Below are 11,723 nucleotides of genomic sequence, written 5' to 3' on the forward strand. Positions count from 1 at the left end.
CATAAAAATGATGCCAGTTGAATCATGATTTAGACTGGCTGAGAAACGGTACCTGCCTGTCTCGTCCCGAATCACGACACGTTCATTACAATGGGACAGCAGGAGATCGAATTTGAATATTGAAACAATGTTGCAAATATCGGAGAGACCGACAGCAAGGATTATACAAATCTCCGCTGTTGAAAACTAAATGTTTATCCAAAAAAAAAGTGAGATAATGTCTAGATGCTTTTTATAGTGGAGATAACGTTTATAAATTGCTTGGCTGACGAGACAATGCGCAGTCAGATGGAACAGAGTAAATAGGCATTTTAACATCATAGATTTAGCTGGCGGCAATTTGTGGAATAGACACTGGCTGGAATGCGGTTTTAACCAATCAGCATTCAGGATTACACCCACCAGTTGTATAAATTATATTATTCCACAGGAGAGGTGATGGAGCCTGAAGGGGGGATAGGAATGTGGAGAGGAATGTGGAGAGGAATGTGGAGAGGATGGGAGGAGAGAGGAAAATGAGGAAAATGAGGGAGGAGAGGAGAGAGAACAGAGGGGAGGGGAGAGTATAGGAGTTTCTGCGTTTCTGGAAGAACAAGACAATGGAATGGAGTCCAAAGTCTGCCCCTGACCAGTCTGCCCCTACTATCTGGTCCGTCTTCTCTACAGTCTAATGACAGGCTCTAGTGGCATAACCTCGGACCTCTTATAGTGTAAGGTTTCTTGTGTAAAAAGGTACTATAAGGGTGTAATGATCGTAGTGCAAAAGTATTTTCAAAGCACAAAAAAATTAATAATAGTCTGGACATAGGGCTCTGGTCAAACGTAGTGCACTATATTGGGAATAGTGCCATTTGGGAGGCAACCTGTGAATTCCTTAAGGTATCTTGTGTAAGATGGTACTTTATGTACAAGTATGCAAAATATGTTGTTGGCTTGAGGATATGTTGCTTAAACACTCCTTAGTCTCCCATGAAAATAACATCAGATATAGATTCTACAGACCTTACTGAGTAGCTCCAACCCAACTTTAACCTCAGCACAAATAATCGTTTTTTCTCTTTAACCAAATGATTTCCATATACTGCGTATTGCACATGTCAAACTCATTCCACGCAGGGCTGAGGGTCTTCGGGTTTTCACTCCTCCCCTGTACTTGATTGATTAATTAAGGTCGCTGATTAGTAAGGAACTTCCCTCACCTGGTTGTCTTGGTCTAAATTGAGAGGAAAGACTAAAACCCAGCAGAAACTGGGCCCTCCATGGAATGAGTTTAACACCCCTGGTGTATTGCATCGGGGGCAATGAAATAAACTGAGTACGAAGTGCTGCTGGATATTTAGACCACAGTGCCCCTAAAAATAATATATGGTTAGTAGAGACCCTAATAATAAGTACTTCCAACCTTTTACTTTTATCTCTGAACAGTTTTTTTTACATCCAATTATTGTATACCAGTCTCAACATATTTTAAAAAATATGAGTCATTTTTTTTTTCATTGTTTTCATAAATTCCTTGTTATATTTGTTTATTAGTATAATACAAATGGCCACTGATTAATTTGAATATATTTTTTAATCTACATTGCAATGTTTAGAAATGAGGGCTTTTATTTTGAAGTAATCCTTATTGAAAAACAGGAAAGTCTCTGCACATGATTTTAATAGTAGCTGAATTTAAAACGCTCAGCTACTATTCATTTGCATCTGCACGGTGAAAGTTCTCTTCCTGCTTCCTCGCACTTTGACCTTGAGGCGGGTTAATGCGAGTGTATCATGTTTATGTTAGCTTGGGGCACTGCATTTTTCCCGGGATTGTTCTTCATATCCAGGAAAGTGCTTAAATCCGTTTTCAAAAGTTGGAATGATGCAGATGTGTTTGTGGTCAGCGAAAGGTAGGCTTTATTACAGTAATATTTACATATGCATAACCTAGCTAGTTGTTGTCCTTGAATGACTTCACTAGTAACTGACAACAGTTATTTCAGTGAGCAGATGTCTAGTTATATCAAAACAACTCCGGAGATCAATCTATCAGAACTGAACCACAACCTGGATTTACAGGAGACATTGAATTTGGCGATTCTCCTTTAAACCCAGGAGCCATCCAACTTGCAATTCACCAGCTTTGCAAGCGTAATAATGTCAAAATACGTTCGGTACTTACAAAATAATGGAGTTTCACTGAGCAACTATCGTCATTACAGCCGCCACAGCCGATGGACTTCCAGAATAGGTCTAAATAAAAAGTTACATGTAACCGAAAAAATGCCTTATCTGAAAATAATCCATTCTTTTTGACGAAGTGTGGATGGGCCAAATACCTCTTCTGTACCCCCTGCAATATTTGTAATATCATTATAATACACAAAATATAGAAATATACAATCACTGAAATGTAGCCTATATTGTCTACTTAACCCTTTAACTGGCATGCCAATAAATACAAGTGTGTTTATTTTAAATTAATATCAGAACAAATTAATAACCAATTGTGTGCACTTTCATAGCCTCATCATATATCCCATCTCTTTGCAAGGTTGGTGTCCTCCATCCATGCCACTCTGGCTACTATTGTTGGGTTCATAATTGCTACTGCCTCCAGTGATGTGATGTATGACAGGTAAGAATTTATATTTTGATTATTGCCATCAAACCAGCAATCATCACTTGTCGTGATTGAGTCATCTCCTCCCCTCTCCTCTGAGTGAGACTTACCAGTGGTACTTTTGTTTGACGGCTGAATGCACTACCCCCGGTGCCATAAAAACAAGCTTTTGGGGGCAGAGGCTGTAGTACACTCGGATACAAGACTGACCTGTATACGTCCCCATCACTAGAGTGATCTCTAGAGATCAATCCCCCCCATCTTAACACTGTGGTCAATTTACTCATTATCAGCAGGGGTTTGCTGTGTTTATTTCCTTAGTGACTGAAACTGTATCTCAAATATTCATAGTACTCTATACATGATCATCTCATACCAAACACAGGTTATAGATTAGAATAGGTAGGCTTCTAAGTGCACTGTGCAGTAGTATTAGTATTATATAGTCTTAAAAGCCTACAAATATCTGACTAGTCAGCTGGCATTGATGATCAGTTTATGATGTAGTTTGTCACCGCTCAAGAATTACACTTTATAATTAGGGCCCTGCGTTTGGGTTAATCATGTCACATGACCATACATTTTCGTGCCTTTTCCTGTAATTAGAATTACACCAAAAATTAAAGCAATTGTCTAAGGATGGTTCTGGACTATCTGACATAAAAAGGGGTCAGTTTGTTGAAAAAGCTTTAAAGGTCACGAACAGTCAAATCATGTGTTCATGAAATGTGATGATACTTGGATGAAAACAGATCAAAGTATGAAAAATGACTGTTGCTTCCACAATGATAATGTTACTGGTCGATCCCCTACCCTGTGTCATAAGTACCGTCTTGTAACCAACATCAAAGAAGGCTTGTTTGCAGATGGCCGTGGTTTATATAGCGAGATGGCTACTCGACTGGTGCCAAAATCTCACTGTAGGGTCTCGGCAAACATAATTAAAAGTTGACCCTATTAATCTATGGCAAAGATACTTATGTTCCCCTTACATCTGTCTGGGGTTAGCTATTTATTGGTTAGCTAGGTCTTCTGCCAGCATGGAACAAAAGGGGGGGTGGGGGGGTTGTTCAAAACTCCCAACGCCATTGTCAGGTCAACACCTGTCAGTGCTGCTGTGAACCGCCTCACAAGAGACGTGCCAAATGGAAGATGGATTTTTTTAAAAATGACATCATCGATGCAATTTCAGTGTTTGATTTGCTTTGTTTATCACCAAATTTGCTTGATGATTTTACTGCAACACTTCATCCAAGTTGCTTGACATGGGTGTTTCAAAGAGCTGTCACTCAAGGCGAGCTCATGAATATATGCTCCCCGCCCACTCAGCCTGTCTTTCTCAAAATGTTGAGTATTTTTATCCAAAGCAAATATTTAATGGGTGATTTATTTTAGTCACTCAAAAGGTTATTTTACATCGGAATCAGAATGACTGTTCGGGACCTTTTTAAAATAAATGTTCAAATCCAGGTCATGTGACATGATTAACCAAAACACAAGGACCTATTTATAATACTTTACTCAAAGCTCCAAAGTTGCATTTGGTGGAGGAAGAGGATTCTGTGATTTTTATAAGGATGAAGTAACATTTCTTTTTATTTCGCACAACAACAACAAAATTGAGTGTAAGTACTTACTTTCATGATCCTAATGTACCGGTATGTCACCATCTTCTTTAGGCACAGACTGACCAATGAATTTGTGTGGTTTGGCGCTCCTTACATGGCGTTTGATATTTATGCCATGTATCTGAGTAACTACCACTGTCAAAAGGTAAAAGGGCACGAGGCGTACAGAAAGCACTCCCTCCTTACCATCAAGCTGTTCCTCCTCCGGCATCCCCTGCTGGTTGTCCATCACATGGTCCTCCTCACGGTCTTCATGCCCACCATTCTGGTGAGGAAGGATCACAAACATTACTGGACCGTAACGTTAGGTCTGATGTGTTACAACGGCAGTTGAAATGTGTCATTATAAACTGGTTTGTTCGAGCCCTGAATGCTGATTGGCTGACAGCTGTGGTGTATCAGACCGTATACCACGGGTATGACATTTATTTATACTGCTCTAATTACGTTGTTAACCAACTTATAATAAGGCACCGCAGGGGTTTGTGGTATATGGCCAATATACAACGGCTAAGGCCTGTATCCAGGCACTCTGCGTTGCGTCGTGCTTAAGAACTGGCCTTAGCCATGGTATATTGGCCATATACCACACCCCCTCAGGCCTTATTGCTTAACTATAGTCCAGTTTCTGTTATTGAGAATCTGCCGTGTCATCCTCAAAAGCTGTGCTCATTTCACAGTAAGTTAGTGTTTAATATTCATATAGTGCTGTTTTTTTCCTCAGTTCCTTAGGACTGGTCTAGGTGGAGACTTCTTCATTGGCTGTTTCTTCATGGCAGAATTCAGCACTCCCTTTGTCTCGTTAGGAAAGGTTCTGATCCAGGTAAAGCCACACCTAGATTCATAAACCACTTTGTTTTTGTTGTGCTTTAGGAAGACTGAGCATAGTATTAAGTGTACTATAACTCGCTGTACAATTAGTAAACGTTCCCTATATTTTCCTCTAGTTGGGACTAGAGGACTCATGGCTTCACAGAGTCAACGGTGTGATGGTTCTGCTGAGTTTCTTCACCTGCCGTATCCTGCTCTTCCCCTACATGTACTGGGTGTATGGTCAGCAGTACACCATTCCCTTCCACAAAGTGCCTTTCCATCTACCGCTCCACTGTAACTTAGCCAACCTATCCATACTGGCACCTCAGATCTACTGGTTTGTGCTTCTGTGTCACAAGGCCTATCGCCTCTACCTGCGTCAGACTAGGTCAAAGGGTCAACTTGCTCACAAAGATGGCTCAAAAACAGATTAGAGTTGCCATCTAATTCTATGGTTAGCAACATGTAATGTCAATTATGCTTCTTTTGCTGCTGGTCTTCCATGCCATGAGTTAGCCGTTATTTCAATCCTTCCCTCTGAAGTAACAGTCTGTGTGGAATTTAGGACCTGCAACTGCCTATCAATACACAATGAACAGTATTTATCAAAATTCTCAGGGAGTGTGTTATACTGTCTGTACTACTACAGAATATTTAGTGATTTATCAGGATAACTTTCCACCTCCAAACTATTGTTTGATTAATAAACGATTGAAAGACATGCAATTTGTCATTTTTTGTATTCAAAATAAAAATAATTGTATTTTCAACCCAAGGTCAGAACACGTTTTTATTTGAGGCTGGAAACAATAAACCCTCATTCAAGTGCTGTCTGAAAAAAGTACATCAACCCGAAGACGACAGCTGAGCAATTTTCTGATGCAACACGGCCTTCATCTCAGCGCTCTCCAGGTTGTCTGTGATAGTGGTGAAGAAGTGGCGAGTGTTCTCGATCTCCAGGTGGGAGCTGCTACTGGGGTGTGTGGCCAGCACTGCCTCGTAGTGGGTCAGGATCTCCAGGGCACACAGGAACAGAGACTCGCACTGCCCGCCGGGCATCATCACCTGAATGTGCTGAACATGACAGAAGAGCTGGCTCAGTACAAACAGCACCTCCTGGCTGGCAGTGGTGGTAGCTGCCCTCTCTACCTTTGAGTCTTTGGGTGAGGTGTTGGAGGAAGACTGCGACAGCTTTCCCCTCAGGGAGTCTATGACCTCTCTCATGGCACTGGCGTACAGCAGCCCCACGTGGGCCCAGCCCTGGCCGGGCAGCCAGTCTTTGCAACTGGAGCCGCAGAGCAGCTGGAGGACACGCAGCAGTAGCACGGACAGACGCAGCTCGCAGGAGAACGGCCGCAGGTCCAGCAGGGGGAGAAAGTCCACGTACTCCAGTGAGTAAGGCACGTGGAGCCGGCCTGAGCGGAGCAGCTCTCGCATTGCTCTCAGCAGCCTGCCCCACTCGGTGACTGTGCACCAGGGTAGGGTCTGTGTCACTGCCACCAGCAGGCCTTTGCTGAACATGTTGACATCGTCGGGCCGGTGCTGGTCCAGAGCCAGAGAGGTCAGCATGGTGTTCTGAACCTCGTCAGAGAGAGCACAGCACTCCATCCACGCCAGCAGCCCTGTGCCCTGCCCATACTGGGCCAACTTTAGGCCAGACCACTCCTGCTCCGGCAGCTCGCACACAGCCAACAGTGAGGACGGCACCTCGTTTTTGAAGTGATCCCCCCACACTACCTTCAGATGGAAGCGAACAGTCCAGTCCAGGGCCTCCACTTTATTGTAGAGCCAGAAGAGGGCTCTGGACCAGGTGTTGGGGGCTGAGGCCACCTCCCGTCCCACCACCTTGCCCAGTGCAGTCAGCACAGTGACGAGCATCTCCTTGGACTCTGTGGATAAGTGACAGGGTGCGCCCTCTACCGGAAGCTCCCAGCACCTGCAGCCCTCGTTCAGAATCTGGCAGAGGATGTAGAGGAGGGGGAATGGGGAGCAGTTCATGACCCAGTGTGGAGATGGATCCTGGGATTCCAGAGAAAAGGCAGAGTGGAGCAAACGCAGGCACAGCTCCAGGCTGCAGGTGCTATAGCCAGAGGAGGGGGAGAGGTGAGGCAGGACGAAGGCACACACAACCTCTTCAGGGTGCAGGAAACTCTGGCCTCGCTCTAAGCTCTCCGAAATGCTCGGCTGCATAAGTGCAACCAGGAAGTGCAGAAACTGGTCCTCCTCCTTAGCCGAGGACAGTTTAGTCATGGCAGTATCTTGAAGACAGCTGCACAGTAAGCTCCCCGCAGAGCTGCCCGTCCCCTCTGTGCAACCGGGGGCACCGCCCCTCAGCCCTGAGAGCTGCTGGAGTATGTTGGAGAGGAGGCTGTGGGCCCCATGGTTCACCACCGCCAGATGGCAGCACCGACGCAGGGTGGCCTCGGGGTTCTGAAAGGCCACGCGGGCTATGGCGGCCACGGCCAAGCTGAGGTTGTTCTGCGCCGATCCACCCTGGATGATGCAGTTGAACGTCATGTTGAGCTCCTCACTAAAGCCCTCCATCACAGCCAGGGGCAGAGAGCCCTGGAGACCCCTCTTGGAGCAGGTTAACATTTCCGCTAATGTTGTGTTTTTCTCAGTTAAGGGGAGCTCTGCGAAAATGTTCACAATAATGTCCTTCAGCTTTCTGCAGTGCTCTACTTCACTATCCATTTGGCACTTTGCAATGAGAGTGGAGACTAATTTCATGACAATATCCTTTCGCTGGAATGCGTTTTTGTTTCTCTCCAGACAGCTGATCCACTCCTCCATGCTCAGGGACCAGCTCAGTTCAGTGGCAAATAGCATAGTGAAATCTTGGAAGCCCTCCAAGCGGTGGTTAATGATGGCTACGGCAATGTGGGCCATTTCCCCAGCGTTGCTCTCTGTGTCGGGGAAGGACAGTGAGACAAACAAGCCTCTCAAAGTGCTCTGCACATTGTTCAGTGTCTGCCGCTCACCCTCATCCATGGTCTCAGACATGGACCGTTCCTCTAGGGACTCGAGCACTCTGGCCAGACTGTTTTTCAAACGGCGTGTCAAGTCACTGGGGTCCCCGCTGTCTGTCATCTCCAGCAGCCCTCTCTTCTCCCAGGCCTGAGTGAGCTGTGAGACCGTCTGCAGAGCTTGCATTAGTGTCATTCCACAGGGTTTAAACAGAGAGGGTGTGTGGGCTGCCTTCAGGTCACTGCGGGCCTCGCTTATCACCTGGACCAGGTCAAACTTCTCTATCCCAGCATGCCTCTTTCTGACAGTCACCGTACTGGTCAGGCTCTGAAGTTGTACCTCAGCTGGGAGGATGATAGCTTGGTCTATCAGATGTGAGGTGTAGAGGGAGTCGAGGCAGTTGGATAGGGCACGGTAGCAAAGGTCAGAGGTGCTCAGATGCTCTTTCATCTCCTCCAGAGCATGAAAAAGAATGGACAGCACATCAGTGGTGGACGATGATGATGTTGAGGTTTCTGGGTCTGATTTGAACCTCTTGGCAGCCTGAGGTGAAAGGCCAGTGGTGTTGGTGAGGCTGGTCCACCGGTAAGTAAAGACCTTATCTAGGTCGTCCTCCTCTTGCCTTCCCCACCTGCCCTTCCACAGCTCCCACCACACCTCCAGCAGGACGCGGACATCCTCCTCAGTGCTGTTTCGGGTAACGTGTTGAACTAGCTCCCCCAGCTCTGCACTCAGGTGGGCCGATGGGAGGCAAAGCAGCAGCTGGGCGTAGATCTGAGAGAAGCCTGTCAACTTGACCAGCTCAAACAGCACTATGCGGTTAATGTCAGGTAGGCTGTTCTGCAGAGAGAAGAATGGATTCTCCCTCCAGCCGATTTCCATGTCTTCTTCGCTCTCCTTCCCCAGTAATTTGCTCCATAAGACGCAGATGATTTTCTTCTTCCAGCGGACACTGCTCAGACAGCTACCACGCTCCTGCCCACAAATTTCTCTGACAGCCTGTAGAATTGGGTGGCCAACCTTACTCCAGTCCTCCTTCTGCAGGGCACTGAGTGACGCTGGCTGGCACAATCTGTTGGCCAACAGAAAGCCTCCCTGGAGAATGGCAGTCTTCTCACAGCTCAGCCAGGAATCTGAAAGTACAAGCAGAACAGTGAGAACGAATGAACACGAGTAGACTAGAGAGTAGTTAGTTCAGTACAGAAACCAGGTTGCCAAGGGTAAATCCATTTGAATTTAATCACTTTGACAGCATCCCTTTTGTTTAAATTGTTTTTATTACTTCGTATACATGTAACCGAATGACAAAACATTCCAGGGATAAAGGAGCTCAAAGTTGACCCATTTTGCATACCCCACTATACCATGAGACATCCATGTCTTCATCACCGGAAAATATAAATCATATCAAACTCAACCGTTTTAAAGCTTACAAATAGGGTTGCAAGCTACCGTTGAGACATGTTCTTGGATACAGGGTGTGTGTCATTCAATCATAGAAATAGAATGGACCTATTCTTCAGACCATTGAAATTTGACCTTCAACTTACCACAAGATGTCCGCTGATCCGCCCATATTCGAATGTCAACTGAAAGGCGTTACGCCTATAATTTCTCCCCCCATGTGGAAGCTAGGTGAATTGCAACGGCACTAAGCTGCATTGAAAACAAAATCTCCCCCTCCACCGCATCCCATTTCCCCGTAACATGGCAGAGACTTGCCCTTGAGCCTTTTACTTTAGGTTTTGGTCCACCAGCTTCAAACAGATGTAGAAACAATATTTTTCTATTCGAAATTTCACACGATTTAGATGGTACAATGATTCCCTACACTATTTCAGTGCTTGTTTTTTTTTAAATTGAGCAACAGTTTAGAATATTAGCAACCAAAAAATGACAGAGTGATTTCTACATTGGCCACATGACACGATTTCCACTAGATAAAGTCAAAACAGCTTTCCCATTTTGACATTGGTTGCCTCTCAGGTAGAAGAAATCAATAGGTGAATATCACAACACTGGAAGGTAGGTAATACTGTGACACACCATCATTCCACTATTGCTGCAGATATTATGGACATTTTTTTCAATTACAATGCAGTTTTTAAAAATAAAAATTCTGTGTGGCACCTTTAAATGGTCACATCTATTCTATTATCTATGATGAGTAACAGTAATTTAAAACAGTCCTTTATTCCCATTCAAGTCAACATTCTCTTATGTGTGGACTCCCAACCATCTTTGTGGTACCATTTGAAAGTTGAAATTTTAACTTAGTACATTTATCAGCCAAAACATGACACGCACTCTGTATTCAAGAGCATGTTGTGTCTCAACCTATGGCAGTCAAAAGACAACCTCCAGATTATGTAAAATAGGGTCTAAGGTACAACATACAGTACCAGTCAAAAGTTGACACCTACTCATTCAAGGGTTTTTCTTTATTTTTACTATTTTCTAAATTGAAATAACACATGGAATCATGTAGTAACCAAAAAAAGTGTTAAACAAATCAAAATGGTTTATTTGAGGTTCTTCAGAGTAGCCACCATTTGCTGTGACAGCTCTTGGCATTCTCTCAACCAGCTTAATGAGGTAGTCACCTGGAATGCATTGAAATTAACTGGTGTGCCTTGTTAAACGTTCATTTGTGGAATTTTTTTCCTTCTTAATGCATTTGAGCCAATCAGTTGTTGTTACAAGGTAAGGGTGGTACACAGAAGCTAGCTCTATTTGGTAAAATACCAAGTCCATATTATGACAAGAACAGCTCAAATAAACAAAGGGAAATGAAAGTCAGTCAATCCAGAACATTTCAATAACTTTGAAAGTTTCTTCAAGTGCAGTCGCACCTGGACTTGAACCTGATCTAACGTCTCTGGAGAGACCTGAAAATAGCTGTGCAGCAACGCTCCTCATCCAACCTGACAGAGATTGAGAGGATCTGCAGAGAAGCCAAGCTTGTAGCGTCATACCCAAGAAGACTCAAGGCTGTAATCGCTGCCAAAGGTGCTTCAACAAAGTACTGAGTAAAGTGTCTGAATACTTATGTAAATGTGATCAGTTTCTTATTTGTAATACATTTGCAAACATTTCTATAAGGCTTTTTTTGCTTTGTCATTATGTGGTATTGTGTGTGGATAAGGGCTTTAAAAAGAAATCAATTTTATAATATGGATGTAACAAGGACACTTGTACAAATGCTTATGAATACTTATGTATATGTATGAAAGGTTTAGGTCAAATCGAAAGGTGTCCTTGATTCAAATGGTTTTACCCCAACACATCGCTACACATTTCACTACAGGTACCACTGACAGTAAATAATGTGTGTCAGCTCGCTAGTTACACAGCTAACATGTTTATAGCTATAAACAAAGCACAAGCATTCAACTTAAATATCATAGCTACCTTGAGTCATCATTGTGTTTGGGTGAGGCGCAGTTCAGTCTTCAATGTGCACCTTGTCATCCACGCCGGACCCAACAGCACGCCAAGCCAACTACAACGAAGAACACGTGCACATTTTTGTTCATTTAATTAGTATACTGATTTATAATAAAAGGAGACAAGTTAATATATTTAAATATATACTTACTTTCCAAGGCGATATGACAAGAAACCAATCAAATAAACGTGTTGAACTTTTTTTTTTTCGACCATTCAAAACAACTCGTCTTACTTCTGCATCAACGTCACGTGGGCGGGAT

At 44.0% G+C, this 11,723-nt stretch overlaps 2 protein-coding genes across 2 annotated transcripts; one reads left to right on the forward strand and one right to left on the reverse strand.

Annotated features, from left to right (window-relative positions):
- The first annotated feature begins 1,672 nt into the window (after nt 1-1,672).
- On the forward strand, nt 1,673-5,767 carry LOC110507514 (TLC domain-containing protein 3A). The gene is made up of 5 exons (XM_021587551.2): nt 1,673-1,892; nt 2,537-2,620; nt 4,285-4,501; nt 4,958-5,056; nt 5,181-5,767. The coding sequence occupies exons 1-5, from the start codon at nt 1,774-1,776 to the stop codon at nt 5,478-5,480; spliced, it is 819 nt and encodes a 272-aa protein (XP_021443226.1). The 5' UTR covers nt 1,673-1,773; the 3' UTR covers nt 5,481-5,767.
- A 47-nt stretch (nt 5,768-5,814) lies between these two features.
- Nucleotides 5,815-11,721, reverse strand: LOC110507513 (gem-associated protein 4-like). The gene is made up of 3 exons (XM_021587550.2): nt 11,612-11,721; nt 11,425-11,515; nt 5,815-9,146 (listed from the first exon to the last, which is right to left on the reverse strand). The coding sequence occupies exons 2-3, from the start codon at nt 11,435-11,437 to the stop codon at nt 5,893-5,895; spliced, it is 3,267 nt and encodes a 1,088-aa protein (XP_021443225.2). The 5' UTR covers nt 11,438-11,515; nt 11,612-11,721; the 3' UTR covers nt 5,815-5,892.
- Nucleotides 11,722-11,723: the final 2 nt, after the last annotated feature.

Source organism: Oncorhynchus mykiss, chromosome 27 (genome assembly GCF_013265735.2).
Source record: "Oncorhynchus mykiss isolate Arlee chromosome 27, USDA_OmykA_1.1, whole genome shotgun sequence".
Classification (NCBI taxonomy): Eukaryota; Metazoa; Chordata; class Actinopteri; order Salmoniformes; family Salmonidae; genus Oncorhynchus; species Oncorhynchus mykiss.

Excerpts from the sequence above, each read along its gene's own strand:
- LOC110507514 (XM_021587551.2), top strand. The coding sequence starts at position 1,774 with ATGTTTATGTTAGCTTGGGGCACTGCATTTTTCCCGGGATTGTTCTTC. Across the intron at positions 1,893-2,536 it reads GTGTTTGTGGTCAGCGAAAG|GTTGGTGTCCTCCATCCATG; the intron begins GTAGGCTTTATT and ends TCTCTTTGCAAG. Across the intron at positions 4,502-4,957 it reads TCTTCATGCCCACCATTCTG|TTCCTTAGGACTGGTCTAGG; the intron begins GTGAGGAAGGAT and ends TTTTTTCCTCAG.